Below are 18162 nucleotides of genomic sequence, written 5' to 3'. Positions count from 1 at the left end.
GTTCATTTCCCCTTACCCTAATCATAGATAATTATTATTAGTTTTTTTTTTGAGTTGGGATCTCACTCTATAGCCCAGGCTGGAGTGCACCAGCATGATCATGGCCCACAACAACTTCAACCTCCTAGACTTGGGCAATCCTTCTGCCTCGCCTTCGGAGTAGCTAGGATTACAGGTGCCTGTCACCACATCTAGCTAAATTTTTTGTTTTTGTAGAACTAGGGTCTTACTATGCTATACAGGCAGGTCTTGAACTCCTGGGCTCAAGCGATTCTCCCAGAGTGGTTATGGTTTTTAAGTGAACATGCTTTTACTTGCTCTTTTTTTCTCATCCCCCCCGACTTAAGATAAAGCAAAAGTCCTGGGGAATAGAAGTTGGGTCCCTAAATCAACCACAAGGAGGAAAGGCACCTGCCAATTGGGAACACCCACTCTGGATTTTTGCGAGTGAAAAATAAGCATTTGTCTTTAGATCATTCTATCCTTTTGAGTCTCTTAGTTAAGACAGTTTAGCATGGCCTACTTCATATATCAACTTATTAGCTTCCAGAATAAATGTTGAATGTGACATAATCCACTCACTGTTGAAACAGCTTGGAAAAAACCTTCAGAAGTACCATACAGAAAACTTCTGAATTATAGCAATGTCTAAAGCTAAAGTAAATACATATAGGCAGAAGAAGCTAGAATTAATAATAATGGCTTCGACAGATCTATTACTTCCCAGGGGAAGAATGGAAAGTGAAAGAACTGTAGCTAGTATTCAATGTGGGCGTAGCTTAAGTGTCTTTAGAACTTACTTCCATTTTTTCTTCTAATTCATGAAGGAATTCACCATCTGCAGCTATTGATGAAATTGCAGTGGAACTTTTGGCACTAAGAATGGCCCGAGCAATGTACTCTAGTCGCTGCTGAAGCGAAATTTCGGTGCTAGAAGGGAAAATCCTTATTTTTAATTACACAATTTCTTAACGGTTGAATATACATATATATCAACTAGGATGTACTATTCTATACCAAATGAGCATAAAAATCCATTTGAAGCTTTAAAAAAGTATTACCAGCCAGGCGTGGTGGCTCACACCTATAATCCCAGCAATTTGGGAGGCAGAGGTGAGAGGATTGTTTGAGTCTGGGGGTTCAAGACCAGGCTGGGCAACTTGGTGAGACTTCATCTCTATAATAAATAAAAAAATTAGCCAGGCGTGGTGGCATTGCCTGTGGTTCCAGCTACTTGGAAGGCTGAGGTAGAAGGATCAACTGAGCCCAGCAGGTTGAGGCTGTGGGGCCCATTAGCATGCCACTGTATTCCAGTCTGGGTGACAGAGTGAGCCCCCAGAACAATAACAACAACAACAACAAGAAGTATTAGTTTTCTTAGAATAAATCTAATTATTTTAAATTTCTAATAAGATATCCACAATTTTATTTTATTTTATTTTTTAGTCAGAGTCTCACTGTCGTCCAGGGTGAAGAGCGGTGGCACGCTCACAGCTACCACAGCCTCAGCCTGCTGGGCTCAGGTGATCCTTCCACCTCTGCTACTCAGCTGGGACCACAGATGTGTGCCACCAGGCCCGGCTAATTTTTTGATTTATTGTAAAGATGAGGTCTCACCAAGTTGCCCAGGCTGGTCTCAAACCCCTGGGCTCAGGAAATCCTCTTGCCTCAGCCTCCCAAAGTGCTGGGCTTATAGGTGTGAGCCACCATGCCCGGCAAGAGCCACAATTTTAGACAACAAACATTTACATTTATGTCTAAAAATTAACCTCCCATTTAAAAAATTGAGTTTAGTAAATTAAAACTTAGATTCTTCTAAAATTAAATTAAGTAAACATTCTTTATTATTCCTAATATTCTTCACTTCTCTACCATTAATATGTATTACATTTTATTCCCCACATAGAATAAAATCTCTTCCACTCACTCCCTTGTTCACTATCTTCAACCACCCCGATTTTCTTTTTCTGTACTCCAAACACAGCAACTTACATCTTGCAGTGCCTCTGCACAGACTATAGACTACTGTGACTGTGCATGGACTACTTTTCCCTCATTTCTGCACACACACAGTTGCTTACTTGCCATTCTAATTCTAGTCTCAGTTCTTTTGTTTTTGTTTTTTTTGAGCTGGAGTCTTACTCTGTTGCCCAGGCTGGAGTGCAGTGGCACACTCACGGCTACCTCAGCGTCGACCTGCTGGGTTCTAGCGATCCTTGCGTCTCAGCCTTCCAAGTAGCTGGAACTACAAGCGCCCAACTAATTTTTAATTTTAGTGTAGAGATGAGGTCTCACCAAGTTACCCGGGCTGGTCTTGTGTCTGCGGGCTCAGGCAATCCCCTCACCTCAGTCTCCCAAAGTGCTGGGATTATAGGCTGAGACACTGAGCTAGGCCTCTAGTCTCAATTCTAATGACACGTTCTCTGAAGCCATTTATGATCATTCCTAACTCAAGCTGCTCCCCATCCCCAGGCAATTCTACTGTAGTTCTATTTTAATTTTATGTACAGAACCTGAACTCATTTATTTATCTCTGGTCTTTATGTACTAGAATATGAACTCTTTGGGAGGAGGTATGGTGTCTACTTTGTTCATTACTGCTTCCTGGATACCCCAAACATCACTGATAATCAAAATATATTTGTTGGCTGACTCACTGACAGATGTCAGAAAGCCCCAAGCATAGACCCCCACATCCTTTCTAATTGCCTAACTCTATAGATAAGACCTGGCTCTTTGACATTATAAAGCACCTAGGCATTTGAAACAAAATCATGTACTTGTCGGCAATCTCTCAGATCAACCAGTATTAAATTTATCTTATGATATCCCAATTAATTCTAATCTGTATCAGGAAAAAAATAGCTTTCTTTACTTTCAGAAAGACATGACTTACACTGCATTTCTCTATAGTTATGGTTCCTATATTTTTCCTCCTCCAAAAAAAAATCAAAAGAAAACAGAATTAACTCCTTCTCTCTCCCTTCTAGACAGTTAATTAGCACTGAAGTATTCTATACCTTTAGGAGCCTTGTTTCTAAAAGGGCTTTTCTTTTTTCCTCTTCTGATCTCCAAAAGATCCCCAATTGAACCAAATTTTAAAAGTAACATTTCCAGCTGGGCTCAGTGGCTCAGCCTGTAATTCTAGCACTTTGGGAGGCTAAGGTAAGTGGACTGCCTGAGCCCGTGGGTTCGAGACCCACCTGGGCAACTTGGCAAGACCTCATCTCTACAATAAATAAAAAATTAGCTGGATATGGTAGCGCTCGCCTGTAGTTCCGGTTACTTAGAAGACTGAGGCAGAAGGATTGCCGGAGCCCAGCAGGTCGCGGCTGCGGTGGCCGGGAGCAGCCATTGCACTCCAGTCTGGGTGACGGAGTGAGACTCTCACTCAAAAAAAAAAAAAGAGTAGCATTTCCAAGTTACTTAAAATATAACACTCTATGGTGTCAATTCATTTGATGCAGCCTATATAAGCAAGGAGTGTATAGTGAGAAGGAGAGCAACATGTTACACAATAGTTAGAAAAACCTTTTTATGGCCAGGCTTGGTGACTCAGCCTGTAATCCCAGCACTTTGGGAAGCCAAGGTGAGTGGATTGCCTGAGTTTGTGTGTTGGAAACCAGCTCGGGTAACTTGGTGAGACCTCATCTCTACAATAAAATAAAAAATAGCTGGGTGTGGTAGCACACGTCTGTAGTTCTGGCTACTTGGAAGGCTGAGGTGGAAGGATTGCTGGAGCCCAGGAGGTTGATGCTGGGGTGGCCATAAGTGTGTGCCACTACACCCCAGCCTGGGTGAAGGAGTGAGACTCCAATTCAAAAAAAAAAAAAAGAAAACCATTTTTTATTTAAGAGCTAAAGAGTAGATCGACAGGATATCTCACATGAGGAGGAATTTAGGTTATATGTATGTGTGAAGTGGATTTGAATAGTGGAAGCTCTTAAAAGTTAGAGAATTTCTGAATACTAGAATATAACAATTTTTATAATACGAAAAAATGCAAATAACTATTAAAGGAAGAACAATTAACAGCTGCTCATGGTTTTGGAGCAATAACATGGTAAAAATCACTTACAGAGATTTGTATGGTTCTGGTATCCAGGACTAACTATCTAAGAATAATGACAATAACACAGAAATGAGACTCTGATGGGCTAGATTAGGGAACGGTTCACATATAACACTAGCAGAGTACAGTACATGATAGGCAACCAAACGCTTGGTAAAGGAAATGAATTATACAACTTAAAATACATAACTATAATAAATTAAACATTTAATAATGTTGTCGATTCTATTTTGTTTTTTGTTTGGCGTCAAGGTCTTATTGTGTCACCCACCCAGGTTAGAATGCAGAGGGATGTTCATGGCTCACCACAGCCTCAGACACCTGGGCTCAAGCAATCCTCTAGTTTCAAGCTCCTGAGTAGCTGGGACTATTGGCATGTGCCACCATGCCTGGCTAATTTTTTTATAGAGACAAGGTCTTGCTATGTTGCCCAGGCTGGTCTCAAACTCCTGGGCTCAAGCAATCCTTCTACCCTGGTCTCTCAAGTGTTGGGATTACAAGTGTAAGCCATCATACCCAGTCAATAATGCTGACAATTCTTAATTATACAAACTATGAGTTAATCAAGGCCTTTACTAAAAACTGCCTTTCTAGCTGGGTGTGGTAGCATGCGCCTGTAGTTCCAGCTACTTGGAAGGCTGAGGTGGAAGGATTACCGGAGCCCAGCAGGTTGATGCTGGGGTGGCCATGAGTGTGTCACTGCACTCCAGCCTGGGCGATGGAGTGATAAAACTCAAAGAAAACAACTGCCTTTTAGGTCTTTAACAGATTAACTTCTGGGTTGGGTGGCTCATGCTTGTAGTCTCAGCACTTTGAGAAGCTGAGATGAGAGGAATGCATAAGTCCAAGAATTTGAGACCAACCTGGGCAACACAGCAAGACTTCATCTGTACAATTAAAAAAAAAAAGTAAGTCAGGTGTGATGGTGTGTGCCTGTAGTCCCAGTTATTTGGAAGGCTGAGGCAGTTATTTGGAAGGATCACTTGCTTGAGATCAGTAAGTCAAGGCTTCAGTAGCTGTGATTGTGCCACTGCAATCTAGCCTGGATGAAAGCGGGAGACTCTAACTCTAAAACAAAAAGATTAATTTCCTTTCCTTTTCTCTTACTAAACGAAAAACAAAGTCATTTTATATAGGTCATCTTCTGCATGTGAGGAGAACTTACAAAAAACAAGTGACTATTATGACCAAAAAGCTTATTCACTTATGTCATAAAAACACCCACATGAGCACAAGCATGTACACACACACATACACACCCATATTGCTGTTATCCATAAATTAACTTTTTTAGCACATCTGGAGCAACATGATTTAATAGCAGCTCTGCCTCAACACCTCCTCTTCCTAACTTAACCAATCGCCCATTTTTAGAAATAAAATTTGTATTATTATGCATGAAAAGAGGTTCAAATAAATCATTGTTCAATATTTTATTTTATTTCTTCTTCTTTTTTTTTTTCCTGAGTCGGAGTCTCATTCTGTTGCCCAGGCTGGAATGCAGTGGCACACTCACGGTCACTGCAGCCTCGACCTGCTGGGCTCAGGTGATCCTTCTCCCTCAGCCTTCCAAGGAGCTGGAAACACAGGCATGGGCCATCTTGCCGAACTAAGTATTTTATTTATTGAAGAGATGAGGTCTTGCCATGTTGTGCAGGCTGGTCTCGAACCCCTGAACTCAGGCAATTCTCTCGCCTCTATCTCCCAAAGTGCTGGGATTACAGGTGTGAGTCACTGTGCCCAGCTTCCACATTTTATTAAACTGTGTTTAAGACCTTTTATTTTATTTATTTGTCAGAATCTCACTCTGTTGCCCAGGTTGAAGTGCAGTGGCACACTCACGGCTACCATAGCCTCCACCTTCTACCTCAGCCTTCCAAGTAGCTGGAGCTTCACTGGCTAATTTTTTAATTTATTGTAGAGATGAGGTCTTGCCAATTTAGGCAGTCCTCTTGCCTCTGCCTCCCAAAGTGCTGGGATTACAAGCACGAGCTACTGTGCCAGGCTCCTTTTCAGTAATTTAAACTAGTATAGGAGTACAGGAATTAGTAAAACAGCAAAAATTATAAAGTCATAGAGAAACAGTTTTTGTTATCTTAATTAAGAATAGTAATTAATGACTATTACTAGGAAAGAGCTTCAAGACATACTTTAAAGAAAAGGATTTCTGGTTGGGTATGGTGGCCATGCCTATAATCCCAGCACTTTGGAAGGCTGAGGCAAAGGGATTATCTGAACCCAGGTATTCAGGATTAGCCTGGGCAACTTGGTGAGACCTTCTCTCTACAGTAAATAAAAAAATTAGCCAGGCATTGTGGTGTGCACCTGTTGTCCCAATTAGTTGGAAAGCTGAGGCGGAAGGAGCCCCTGGGCAAAGCAGGCTGAGGCTGCGATAGCCGTGGTTGTGCCATCGCACTCGAGCCTGGTGACAGAATGAGACTCCAACTCAGAAAAAAGCCCATAATAATTTAGAAGACAGTTTTAATAAAGAGGGTCTACTGTGTATTCTTTTACTACTTCCCATATATTATTCAAAACAACACTGAAATTAAAAAAAACCCTGTAAACTCGAATTCAAGTAAAAGCATAAAAACTCTACTTATATGTCACCTAAATGAGGTTTTATTTAATTTGTTAAATCTGGATGTAACTACATATAGCTCAGTCTTCAATCATTCTTCACAATGAGAATATTATGCCATACCTATGCATGTCAGCCAGTTTGGACAGGACACGAGCAGCACTACTGAAACTTCTGTTCTTCTCATAATACCTCCAGAGTAAATCCATATAACGAACTTTGTTTTGATCAACTTTGGCCATTCGGACTAGATATGGCTCCAGAAACGGTGAAGCAACCTAGAAATTATATGGTTATTCAGAGAAATTATCTTTTTAAGTACAAAAGATAATATTTTTTAAGACAACTATAATTTTGCCTTGATTTTAGAAAAACGTGCTAATTTATAATTCAACATAAATAGATAAAAGGGCAATTTTTAAAGTAAATGGTTTTTATTTTATCAGTTAATGAAAGAGTTTCTATGATAGTTCCATTAGGTTGATAAAATTATTTACTAAAAAATTACAAATTAAAAAACTTTAAGAAGAGATACTGATTCCTAGATTCTGAGTTCAAAAACATTCTTGAAATTATCAAATGCTAAGTACTAACTTTATAGACTGAGTAACACTGAGACTTAGGTAGTAAAAGGACATATCTGAAGTCACATAGTAAATTAATGGCAGAGCTATGATGAAGTTCAAGTCTCCTAATTCATAATACATAATTTATATTTGATTTTCTACTCCAAAATACAAACTATCCCAATCAACTTCTATATAAATAGAAAACTGGAGCAATACTCTACTTTGCTCTTTAGGAAAATATATTGCATTACTTAGCTTTACACTAACATCTAATGGTAGGCATAAAAAACTGAACTTCCTATAATTATATATGTGGTTAAACCATTGAGTTATGCTACTTAAAAATATAAATTAACAATACAGTAATTATTTACCTGTAGCAGCTTATCTGCAAGGTCAGCTTGTATTAGCCAATTATAAAGAGCAATACTAAAGAGCTCATCCTTGGATCGCTGAGCCAATTTAAGCATTTGTTCAAACTAAAATAAAGAAAACAGTAAAAATTAGTCAAACAAAATTAAAGGTTTTGTTGCTGGGCATCACAACTTCTTAGCTCTACAAATCCCTGGTAAAGAAATCAAGAATCCTAGGCCGGGTGAAGTGGTTCATGCCTGTCATCCCAGAAACTCTGGGAGGTCGAGGCAAGAGGACTGCTTGAGTTCAAGAGTTCAAGACCAGACTGGGAAACATAATAAGACCTCATCTCCTCAAAAAAGAAAAAAAAAAGAAAAAAAAAAATTAGCCAGCGTGGTCACACATACCTGTAGTTCCAGCTACTCAGGAGGCTGAGGCATAGGGATCACCTGAGTCCAAGTGATTGAGGATGCAGTGAGCCATGACTGTGCCACTGTACTCTATCCTGGGCAATCGAGTGAGACCCTGACAACTTTTAAGAACTATTAATTTTCCCAAAACCACTACCATGTAGGACTTCTAAACACAGTACATTCTCAAAATGCTATGTTCCTTACATGAAGTCCTGCTTCTTCATTACTCAGCATATTGGGATCTGATGACAACACTGGAGGACCAGGTTTTTTGGGGACACTGGGAGACTGAGGAGCAGCCTTACTTTGATTTACCAGTTCCTGAAGTGTGTCTGTAATACACTTGTAACTGTTTAATCTGAAAAAGAATGGAAAAAAAGGCAGTTACATTATTTAACTAGAAATCAACTTATTTACCCTACCTAATTAAAGTATATGCAAGCCACTACACCAGGCCTAGTATATATTTCTTTAATGAACATACATTTGTCTCTATAACAGCTCTACAAATCTGTGAATACTTAAAAATTATCCACCCCACATATTTAAAATTAAAAACTTTAAAAAAATTATCCTTTAAGGGGTCAGGCACAATGCTCATACCTGTGATCTCACCTATTTGGGAGGCCTAGGTGGAAGGACCGCTTGAGGCCAGGAGTTTCAGATCAGCCTGGGCAACACAGCAAGACCCCATCTCTACAAAAAATTTTTAAAAATTAGCCAGATGCAATGGCATGCACCTATTGCCCTAGCTACTTGAGAGGCTAAGGAGGAGGATCGCTCAAGCCCAGAAGTTTGAGGCTGCAGTGAGCTATGCTATGATGACACCACTGCCCTTCAGCCTGAGTGACAGAGTGAGACCCTGTCTCAAAAAACTAAACAAAACAAAAAATATTAATTGTCGCCCAGAACCAGACATTGGAAAACAACCAAAAAGCTAGTTTAATTTTTAAATAAATGATTTCACTATAAAAGAACATTAATAAAGTCCCAGAAAAATCAGAGGCATGTTAAAAACCATTTAGAAGCCAGGCTCGGTGGCTCAGCCTGTAATCCCACGCCTTTGGGAGGCTGAAGTAAGTGGATTGTCTGAGCCCGCGAGTTTGAGACCCGCCTGGGCAGCGAGACCTCGTCTTTATAATAAATCAAAAAATCAGCCAGGCGTGGTAGCGTGTGCCTGTAGTTCCAGCTATTTGGAAGGCTGAGGCGGAAGGATCACCAGAGCCCAGCAGGTCAAGGCTGCGGTGGCCGGGAGAGGCCATTGCACTCCAGTCTGGGCAACAGAGTGAGACTCCAACTCAAAAAAAAAAAACCATTTAGAGGCCCTTAAGAATTGTTATCAGGTTGGGCTCGGTGGCTTAAGCAAGTAAGCCCAGCACTTTGGGAGGCCGAGGCGAAAGGACAGCCCGAGCCCGTGGGTTTGAGACAAGCCTGGGTAACATGGTGAGATCGCGTCTCTACAAAAAAATTAAAAAATTAGCCAGGTGTGGTAGCGCATGCCTGTAGTTACAGCTACTTGGAAGGCTGAGGTGGCAGGATCTCTGGAGCCCACAGGTCAACGCTGGGGTGGCCATGAGCATGCCACGGCCCTCCAGCCTGAGCGACAGAGTGGGGCTCCACTCAAAAAAAACTGTTATCAGACCAAAACTTTACCTCTAGGTTGAAAGTTATAGTCTTGATTCAGGTTGTTGATAAAACAATGTCATTTTAAAGTGAAAGCATAATTCAATTTATGAGTTGTGCTTCAAACAGCATTTCCCTAATACTATCAATCAAGACTTTACTATAACGCTAACAATCTACTAAAGTAACAGAATGCACCTTTCTTGGAAGGCCTGAAGTCCAACTATGTCTTCTTCTGGTTCTCCATGTTTATAGAAATGAAGCCCAAGACCCTGAGGATCTTTTTTCTCTGCAGCAGTAAGAGAAAGTTCCACCACACCCTCATAAAATCGCACTAATAGGGGAAAAAAGGAACAAAGATCTGAGACTTATTATGAAACTGGACATATTTTTCCTTAACTGGCAAATAAAAAATAATGATCAAAGTTATATCTCTACTATACATTAGCTACTCTGTTGACAATATCATAAAATATTTCTGATGAGTCTACCAAAGAAAAAGCTACTAACATGCCCAAAAGACAGATAAATATATTTCCTCATTGGAAAAAACGTGTATTAAAAATGACGAAAAGGAGGGTTTCAGTTTCTTGTTGCAGAAAAAAATCTTGGGATTAAAAATAATACCTGTTGGTAGGGTATGGTGGCTCAAGCCTGTAATCCCAGCATTTTGGGAGGCCGAGGTGACAGAACTGCCTGAGCCCATGGGTTTGAGAATGGCCTGGGCAACTTGGCGAGACCTCGTCTCTACAATAAATCAAAAACTAGCTGGCCGTGGTACATGTGCCTATAGTCCTGACTACTTGTAAGACTGAGGCAGAAGGATTGCCTGAGTCCAGCAGGTTGATGCTGGGTGGCCATGAGCATGCCACTACACTCCAGTCTGGGCGACGGAGTGAGACTCCAATTCAAAATAATAACAATAATAGTAATAATAATAATAATAATACCTATACTAATAGTTATAGCTTTTGCATTATGTTAGATTTGATTTAAAGCAATGTTTTAAAAAACAGGCAGGTTATATCTTAAAAATTAGTCAAAAAATCTTAAACATCTTAAAAATAAATATTCCAGAAAGCAATATAATACAGTATTTTAACTGGGCAAGAATGGAAGATGCATACTTAAGAGACAAAAAAGAAATTTATAGTTTCTGTAGAGGTCAGTGTATTCACCAGATACTGAAACATCAAATACTGCAACAAAATAATATGACATTCCTTTATTCACACATTGTCATTTGTCCTGTGATTTAAGTAAAAAAATAAGAACATTTTGTTTCTCACCTTGTCTATACTGAGCACAAACATTGGAAAGGTCCACTTGATTGCTAATTTTCTGATACTCCTTTAATGATTCCCTTAACATTCTTTCCTTTTCAGTCTTATTTTGAACTTGTCGGGAACGCTGAAGAAGTTCATTTGCCTAAGAAGAGCAGATGACTAGAACTTAAAAGATGTAAAACCAAGAACAAGGATGATGCTGTCAATATAAATTTTTAGTCTTTGTATACATTTATACATGGTCTATTGCCAATAAAAACAAAAATGAGCCCAGGAGTGTTTGCTCATGCCTATAATCCCAGCACTTTGGGAGGCCAAGGAGAGAAGATAACTTGAGGCCAGGAGTTCAAGACAAGCCTGGGCAATATAGCGAGACCTCATCTCTACAAAAATTAAAAAACAAAACTCTACAAACTTACTTCTTCTTAATTTTAGGTACAAAAGTTTTGACCAAAAAATCCTAGCAATTCTAAATTCCTGTCACAAATATGTTAAGCAACATAGCTTTTGTCTGGTAATTCTCTTGCCTAGTTAATACATTATTGGGCAGCAGGCAGTTCATGCGACACTTATTTATTTATTTTCTTTTTCTTTTTTTTTTTTTTGAGTTGGAGTCTCACTGTCGCCCAGACTGGAGTGCAGTGGCCGCTCCAGGCCACTGCAGCCTCGACCTGCTGGGCTCTGATGATCCTTCCGCCTCAGCCTTCCAAGTAGCTGGAACTACAGGCGCACGCCACCACGCCCGGCTAATTATTTTTTGGTAGAGATGAGGTCTCGCCTGCCCAGGCGGGTCTCGAACCTGCGGGCTCAGGCAATCCACTCACCTCAGCCTCCCAAAGGCGCGGGATTACAGGATGAGCCACCGAGCCCGGTTTATTTATTTTCTGCCTATAGGAAAGGATCAATGAAAATTACTCTGCTGACTCACAGATTTACTTAAAAGTTTTTGTATTTTTCCTTACTTCTAAGAAGGGAAGTTAATTCTCTAGTTGTTAAATTTTCTTAATTTCTAAATTGAATGATTTTTCTTAATTTCTAACCTTTTGTCTTTTTAATATGACTTAGAAACACTATGAAACATTCTTTGTGAAATGTTTAAAAGAGTACACATGCGACCGGGCTTGGTGGCTCAGCCTGTAATCCCAGCACTTTGGGAGGCCAAGGTGAGAGGATTGCCTGAGCCCAGGGGTTCAAGACCCACCCGGGCAATCTGGTGAGACCTCATCTCTACAATAAATCAAAAATTAGCTGGGCATGGAAGTCTGAGCCTGTAGCTTTGGCTATTTGGAAGGCTGAGGTGGAGGGATCGCAGGAGCCCAGCAGGTTGAGGCTGCAGTGGCTGGGAGTGTGCCATAGCCCTGCAGCCTGGGTGACAGAGTGAGACTCCAACTCAAAAAAGAAAAAAAAGAGTATATATGCATTTTAGAAAACTAAGTATTTCAACTCCTTTCTTAGATGAGGATTCTAAAGCCAGGAAAGGTTAAGAGATTTACCTGACAGGGGTCCTCTATTAGGTAAAACAAGATAGTTCATGATTTCCATGCTAGTATGCTTTTCATCATATCATGATACCTTCTGTAAGAAACATTGAAATAGGTAACAAAGTATCATACCTTAGAACAAACTGCATCATCAGTGCTATACAGAAGTGGGCAAATATCTTGTAAATGCAAACTAATACCATCAACAGCAGCATTATCTCTGATGTAGCAGTTGATAAGAGAAGCAATTAATGCCCCTGTGAGTTCTTTGTCTCTGATTACGAGATCTTTAAAGGTGGTGATCTTCAGTTGCTCTTGAAATTCCTAGAATAATAAAAAAAACTCTATTCTAACACAATTTTTAAAATATCATAATTACACACAGAATAAAAGTTCTTTAGTAACTTAAAATAACCTAAATATTAATAGATTCTATAATTCAAAAGATAAAATATATTAAGCTACACAAACAAATCCTTGCAAACTTGCATAAAATCGAGTTGGAAAACAACCCACAGTAGGTCTAGTCCAAACCTTTTACTTTACAAATGAGAAACATGGAACCAACTATGCTGTCCATCGAAAGTAGACTGGATAGAGAAAATGTTGTACATTTACACAATGAAATACTATGCAGCCATAAAGAAAAACAAAATCACAAACTTTGCAGCAACTTGGATGGAATTAGAATCTATAATACACAGTGATTTATCACAGAAACAAAGATCTGAGTACTACATGTACTCACTCATAAGCAGAACCTGAACATTTATCAAAATAAGAAAAAGATTAGAAGTAGGGGGACCCTGCTGGGGGTGGCACATAACATCAATAAGAGCACTAAACTTTACCTCTATGATGACCACTTATGTACCTATCCCTAAATGTACCCATATTGTCCCAAAAAAAAACCACAAGAGTACGTGCATAATGAATATTTGTATACCTAACCCTAAATTGTACCCCATATCTTTAAAATAAATAAATAAACAAACAAACAAATAAAAAAGTAAAGCCTAGGTAGAGTAAAAATTAGAGGCAGGTCTCCTGACTTTAGCTATAACCAAGAGAAAACAATCACTTGGCTACGTTTAAAGCTCCTGGGCTTACATTTTATTTTATCTAAATAATGTCAGAATTCTATTACTCAAGGCCTTCTAACATTGGAGTCTGATCTGCATTTTGAACAAATCTGCTGTTAAAATGAAAATCTAAAGTGTTAAAGTAAGTGATCTACACGATAGTAAAATATTCTGATAATATGACTACTATTTCTTTTTTAATTTCAGCAAATATCCCAACTATGCTCAAATTTTTGAGCAAACATTTAATTTTAATACCTCGAACACACAATTATGAATTAAGAAAGGAAGTTTTAAAGATGGATCACAAAAAATACCTATGCTAAAAACCTACCCAACATTATATTTATCATCCAATAAAAGTCAGAATTATTCAACCTGGTATGGAAAGAAAACAGTTCCATATTTAAATATGTTAGCTTGAGGGGTGGGTGCAGTGGCTCACATCACACCAGCACTTTAGGAGCCTAAGACAAGAGGACTCTCTGGCCCAAGAGTTCGAGATGAGCCTAGGCAAACTGACAACACTTTGTCCCTATAATACACTAAAAAAATTTATGTCTTGTGATGGTACATGCCTGTAGTTTCAGTTACCTGGAAGACTGAGGCGGAAGAATTGCCTGAGCCAGCAGGTTGAGGCTGTGTAGCCATGAGTATGCCACTGCATTCCAGCTTAAGTGACAGAGTGAGACTCTGACTTAAAAAGAAAAAAAAAAAATCTCTCTCACACACACACACACATACACACACGGTGCCAAAAATGTGTATACATTTTTTTTTTGAGTTGGAGTCTCACTCTATCGCCCAGGTTGGAGTGCAGTGACTCACGGCCACTTCAGCATCGAGCTGCTGGACTTTGGCAATCCTTCCACCTCAGCTTTCCAAGTAGCCAGAACTACAGGCATGTGCTATCACACCTGGCTAATTTTTGACTTCATTGTAGAGACGAAGTCTTGCCAAGTTGCCAGGGTTGGTCTCTAATCTGCGGGCTCAGGCAATCCACTTGCCTTGGCCTCCCAAAGTGCTAGGATCACAGGCTGAACCACCGAGCCAGGCCTATATATTTTAAAAAGAAAAAAAAACTATATTAAAGTTGTAGATGAATACAAGTCACTCTTGAATTCTGCAATTACAAGAGGTGCTCAAAGTGGTTACCATCAGTGTCCAGACACATTTGATTATGGTGAACTAAAAGTATTCATAGATAACATCTCTTGGGCTTCCTGACAAGATGGCAAGGGAACAGATCGGAATATGAACATGTCCCCAATAGTGAGTGTTCATAAAAGACTCTGCATGAGTGGGTGTGTGCCGGTAGGTGAGTGAAAGCCCATCTGAGGGGACACTTGGGTTCATGCACCCAGGGTTGTCCTCCAGAGGTGAGTGCAACACATCACCACCCTGAGATTGGAGACTTGGGTATGCAGGATCACCTGCCATTCTTGGGGCTCTCTTGAGAGGAAGGAGCAGAGAACAGTTGCCCCTCACCACCTGATACCCAGCCCATGCCATCACCTGCAGCAGCAGACCGGCACAAGCAGTAGAAACCATGGAGAAGGCAGGTTGTAGAAATCTGGAATAAAGCTCCAACGCCAGTAATGAGATGCCAATGGGCGCCATCTTCTCAGTCCCAGTGCCAGGCAGACACTTGCACTGCCCCACCCAGCTCCGCACAGCCTCCATCTTGGGACCCAGAGGCTATCTTGTTATCAGACTCAGAGAGACAGATGCCTCTCCCCCACACTGGAATAGGTACAGACATGTCAGATCTCAGTGGGAGACTTCACAGCAGCAGCATCAACTAGGGTGAGTTCAGATCAGATCCATCCTCCTCCCACAGTAGTCAGTGGGGCATCTGACCCACACTGAGAGCAACTCTATCAGCCTGCGCTGACAAGGGAGGAGAGGGGCTGCAGACCCCAACCACTCCCTAAGGCAGAGGAATGAAAGGAACCTGGAGTTACAGAAATGACCACAAAGTAAGGTTTTCTTTCTTCTTTTTTGTTTTTGTTTTTTTTCTTCTCTCTTTCTGTTTTTGTTTACGTTTTGGTACTGGCTTTGTTTCTGTTATTTTAATAGTTTTAAAAAATTTTTCTGCTTGTATATGGGTATTTTTGCAGGAGTACACCAACGAGGGGGTGTCCTTTTTTGTATGATTGTCGGTATGTTTTTGTCTTTTTTGTTACTTCTTAGTTTCTCTGTTTATTCATTAGTTGGTACACCTGTTTTCCCTCTTCTTTTCTCTCTCCACCTTCCTTTCCTATTCCTCCTTCCCTTTTCCATTCTTTTCCCTTTTCTTATCTCATTTTGCTTTCAAGGGGCAAAAAGTCACCCCCATTGCATAGACAGATTGTAAGGCAGTGGGAGGTGGGCTCCATGGGGCCCAAACGCCTGTCAGTGGATACTGGAATCTGCAGATAGTTTCTGAATCACAGCTCTCCCCTCAATTAAATTTCAAAAATGCAAAGAGGACAGGCCCCCAGACCCAGTCCAGCTTCAGAATTGAATAGAACCAGAGGATCTAAATAAGGAAGTACAGGAGATTAAGCAAACAGAAACAAAAGCTACCCCATGTCAGAACAACAGAATTAAAGAAGAGGTTAAAAAAAGGGGGGAGAGGAACCTACACAAATGAAGAAAAACCAAAGGAAGAATATGAGTCTCACACAGACCCCTGGGAGTTCAGTAACTAAGAATACAGACTTTGGAACTTGAACTATGAAGAGTCCCTAGAATCACTGGTCTCCAACCACAAACCCAGATATCAAGATATTAACAGAGAATAAATAGAAATGAGGAAACAAGAGGAAAGAATGAAAGAATTGACAACTGAGATCACAGCAATAAAGAATACAGCGAATGAAATGAATAACAAACTGATAAGCTTGGAAAGCAGAATTAACAGAGCAGAAGAAAGAATCTCAGAGCTTATGGACCAAAATATGGAACTAACCCAAACTGTTAAAAACATAAAAAAATCCCGCGCCTTTGGGAGGCTGAGGTGAGTGGATTGCCTGAGCCCGCGGGTTCGAGACCCGCCTGGGCAATGAGACCTCATCTCTACAACAAATCAAAAAAGTCAACCGGGCGTGGTAGCGTATGCAGGCTGAGGTGGAAGGATCACCGGAGCCCAGCAGGTCGAGTCTGCGGTGGCCGGGAGTGGCGACTGCACTCCAGTCTGGGCGACAGAGTGAGACTCCAACTCAAAAACAAAAACAAAAACAAAAACAAAAAACACAGAAAAGAAATGCAAAAGATCATGTCACAAATGGCCCCAAAGAAATACAAAAGATTATCAGAGATTACTATGAACACCTGTATGGAAACAAACTCAAAAACCTAAATGAAATGGAGGACTTTCTGACATCACACAACCTCCCTAGGCTGAAACAAGAAGAAATTGAGACCCTAAACAGACCAAAAACAATCCAGGAAATAGACTATGTCATAAGAAAAAAAAGTCCTGGACCAGATGGCTTTCTAGCAGAATATTACAAAACATACAAGGAGGAGGTGATACCAATCCTGTTGAAAGTATTCCAGGCAACTGAGAAAGATGGAACTCTCCCCAAAACATGTTAAGAAGCCAACATCACATGGTACCCAAACCAGATAAAGATTCAACAAAGAAAGAGAACTACAGGCCAATATACTTGATGAACATAGATACTAAAATTCTCAACAAGATTCTAGCAAACTGGAGTCAAAAACATTTCAAAAATCATACTCCATGACCAAGTAGGCTTTATTCCCGGGATGCAGGGCTAGTTCAACATCCATAAGACCATAAACGTAATTATAATACATTAACAGATGTAAAAACAAAAATCACATTATATCATTAGACCCAGAAAAAACTTTTGATAAAATCCAGCATCCTTCATGATAAAAACCCTCGAACATCCAGGCATAGATGGAACATACCTCAAAATAGTAAAAGCCATTTACAAGAAACCCATAGCTAACATACTAAGCAGACAGAAATTGGAACCATTTACCCTGAAAATTGGGAAAAGACAAGGATGCCCACTCTCACCCCTCCAGTTCAACATAGTATTGGAAGTCCTTGTTAGAACAATCAGACAAGAGAAGGAAATCAGAGGTATTCAAATAGGAAAAGTGGAAGTTAAGTTATCCCTCTTTGCAGACGACATGATTCTATACCTTGAAAACCCAAGAGAATTTGTCAAAAACATCCTTGCACTGATAAAAAGACTTTGGCAAAGTTTCAGAGTATGAAATAAATGTGAAAAACTCAGCCACATTTCTATCCACCAATCATAAACAAACAAAAACCCAAATAAAAAGCACAATATCATTCACAATAGACACCAAAAAAATGAAATACTTTGGCATCTTCCTAACCAGAGAAGTCAAAGACCATTACAATGAAAACTACAAAACACTGCTCAAAGAAATCAAAGATGACACAAACAAATGGAAAAATATTCCATGTTCATGGATTGGATGAATCAATATTGTTAAGATGTCCATCCTACCCAAGGCAATCTACAGATTTAATGCAATACCCATTAAATTACCAGCAGCATTCTTCTAAGACCTAGAAATGACAATACAGAAATTCATATGGAAACATAAACGACCACGAATAGTCAAAACAATCCTCAGCAAAAAAACCCCAAAAAACAAAAAACAAGCCAGGCTCGGTGGCTCAGCCTGTAATCCCGCGCCTTTGGGAGG

At 40.0% G+C, this 18162-nt stretch overlaps 1 protein-coding gene across 2 annotated transcripts in view; it reads right to left on the bottom strand.

The window, feature by feature from the left end:
- Positions 1 to 18162, bottom strand: part of NUP155 (nucleoporin 155) — an 82669-nt gene that overhangs the window by 10768 nt on the left and 53739 nt on the right. The window contains exons 23-29 of one of the 2 annotated variants that reach the window (XM_008062365.2): positions 12512 to 12703; positions 10902 to 11040; positions 9811 to 9946; positions 8194 to 8347; positions 7597 to 7701; positions 6777 to 6931; positions 801 to 930 (exon numbers count right to left, since the gene is read on the bottom strand). In XM_008062365.2, coding sequence (XP_008060556.1) covers positions 801 to 930; positions 6777 to 6931; positions 7597 to 7701; positions 8194 to 8347; positions 9811 to 9946; positions 10902 to 11040; positions 12512 to 12703 — 1011 coding nt within the window. The remainder of the gene's footprint in view (positions 1 to 800; positions 931 to 6776; positions 6932 to 7596; positions 7702 to 8193; positions 8348 to 9810; positions 9947 to 10901; positions 11041 to 12511; positions 12704 to 18162) is intronic. The other variant, XM_021714642.1, reaches the window with a different exon arrangement.

Source organism: Carlito syrichta, unplaced genomic scaffold (assembly GCF_000164805.1).
Source record: "Carlito syrichta isolate Samal-C Ts95f unplaced genomic scaffold, Tarsius_syrichta-2.0.1 Scaffold305689, whole genome shotgun sequence".
NCBI lineage: Eukaryota > Metazoa > Chordata > Mammalia > Primates > Tarsiidae > Carlito > Carlito syrichta.
The sequence above is the reverse complement of the archived record's forward strand: the minus strand, read 5'-3'. Positions and strand labels throughout refer to the sequence as shown.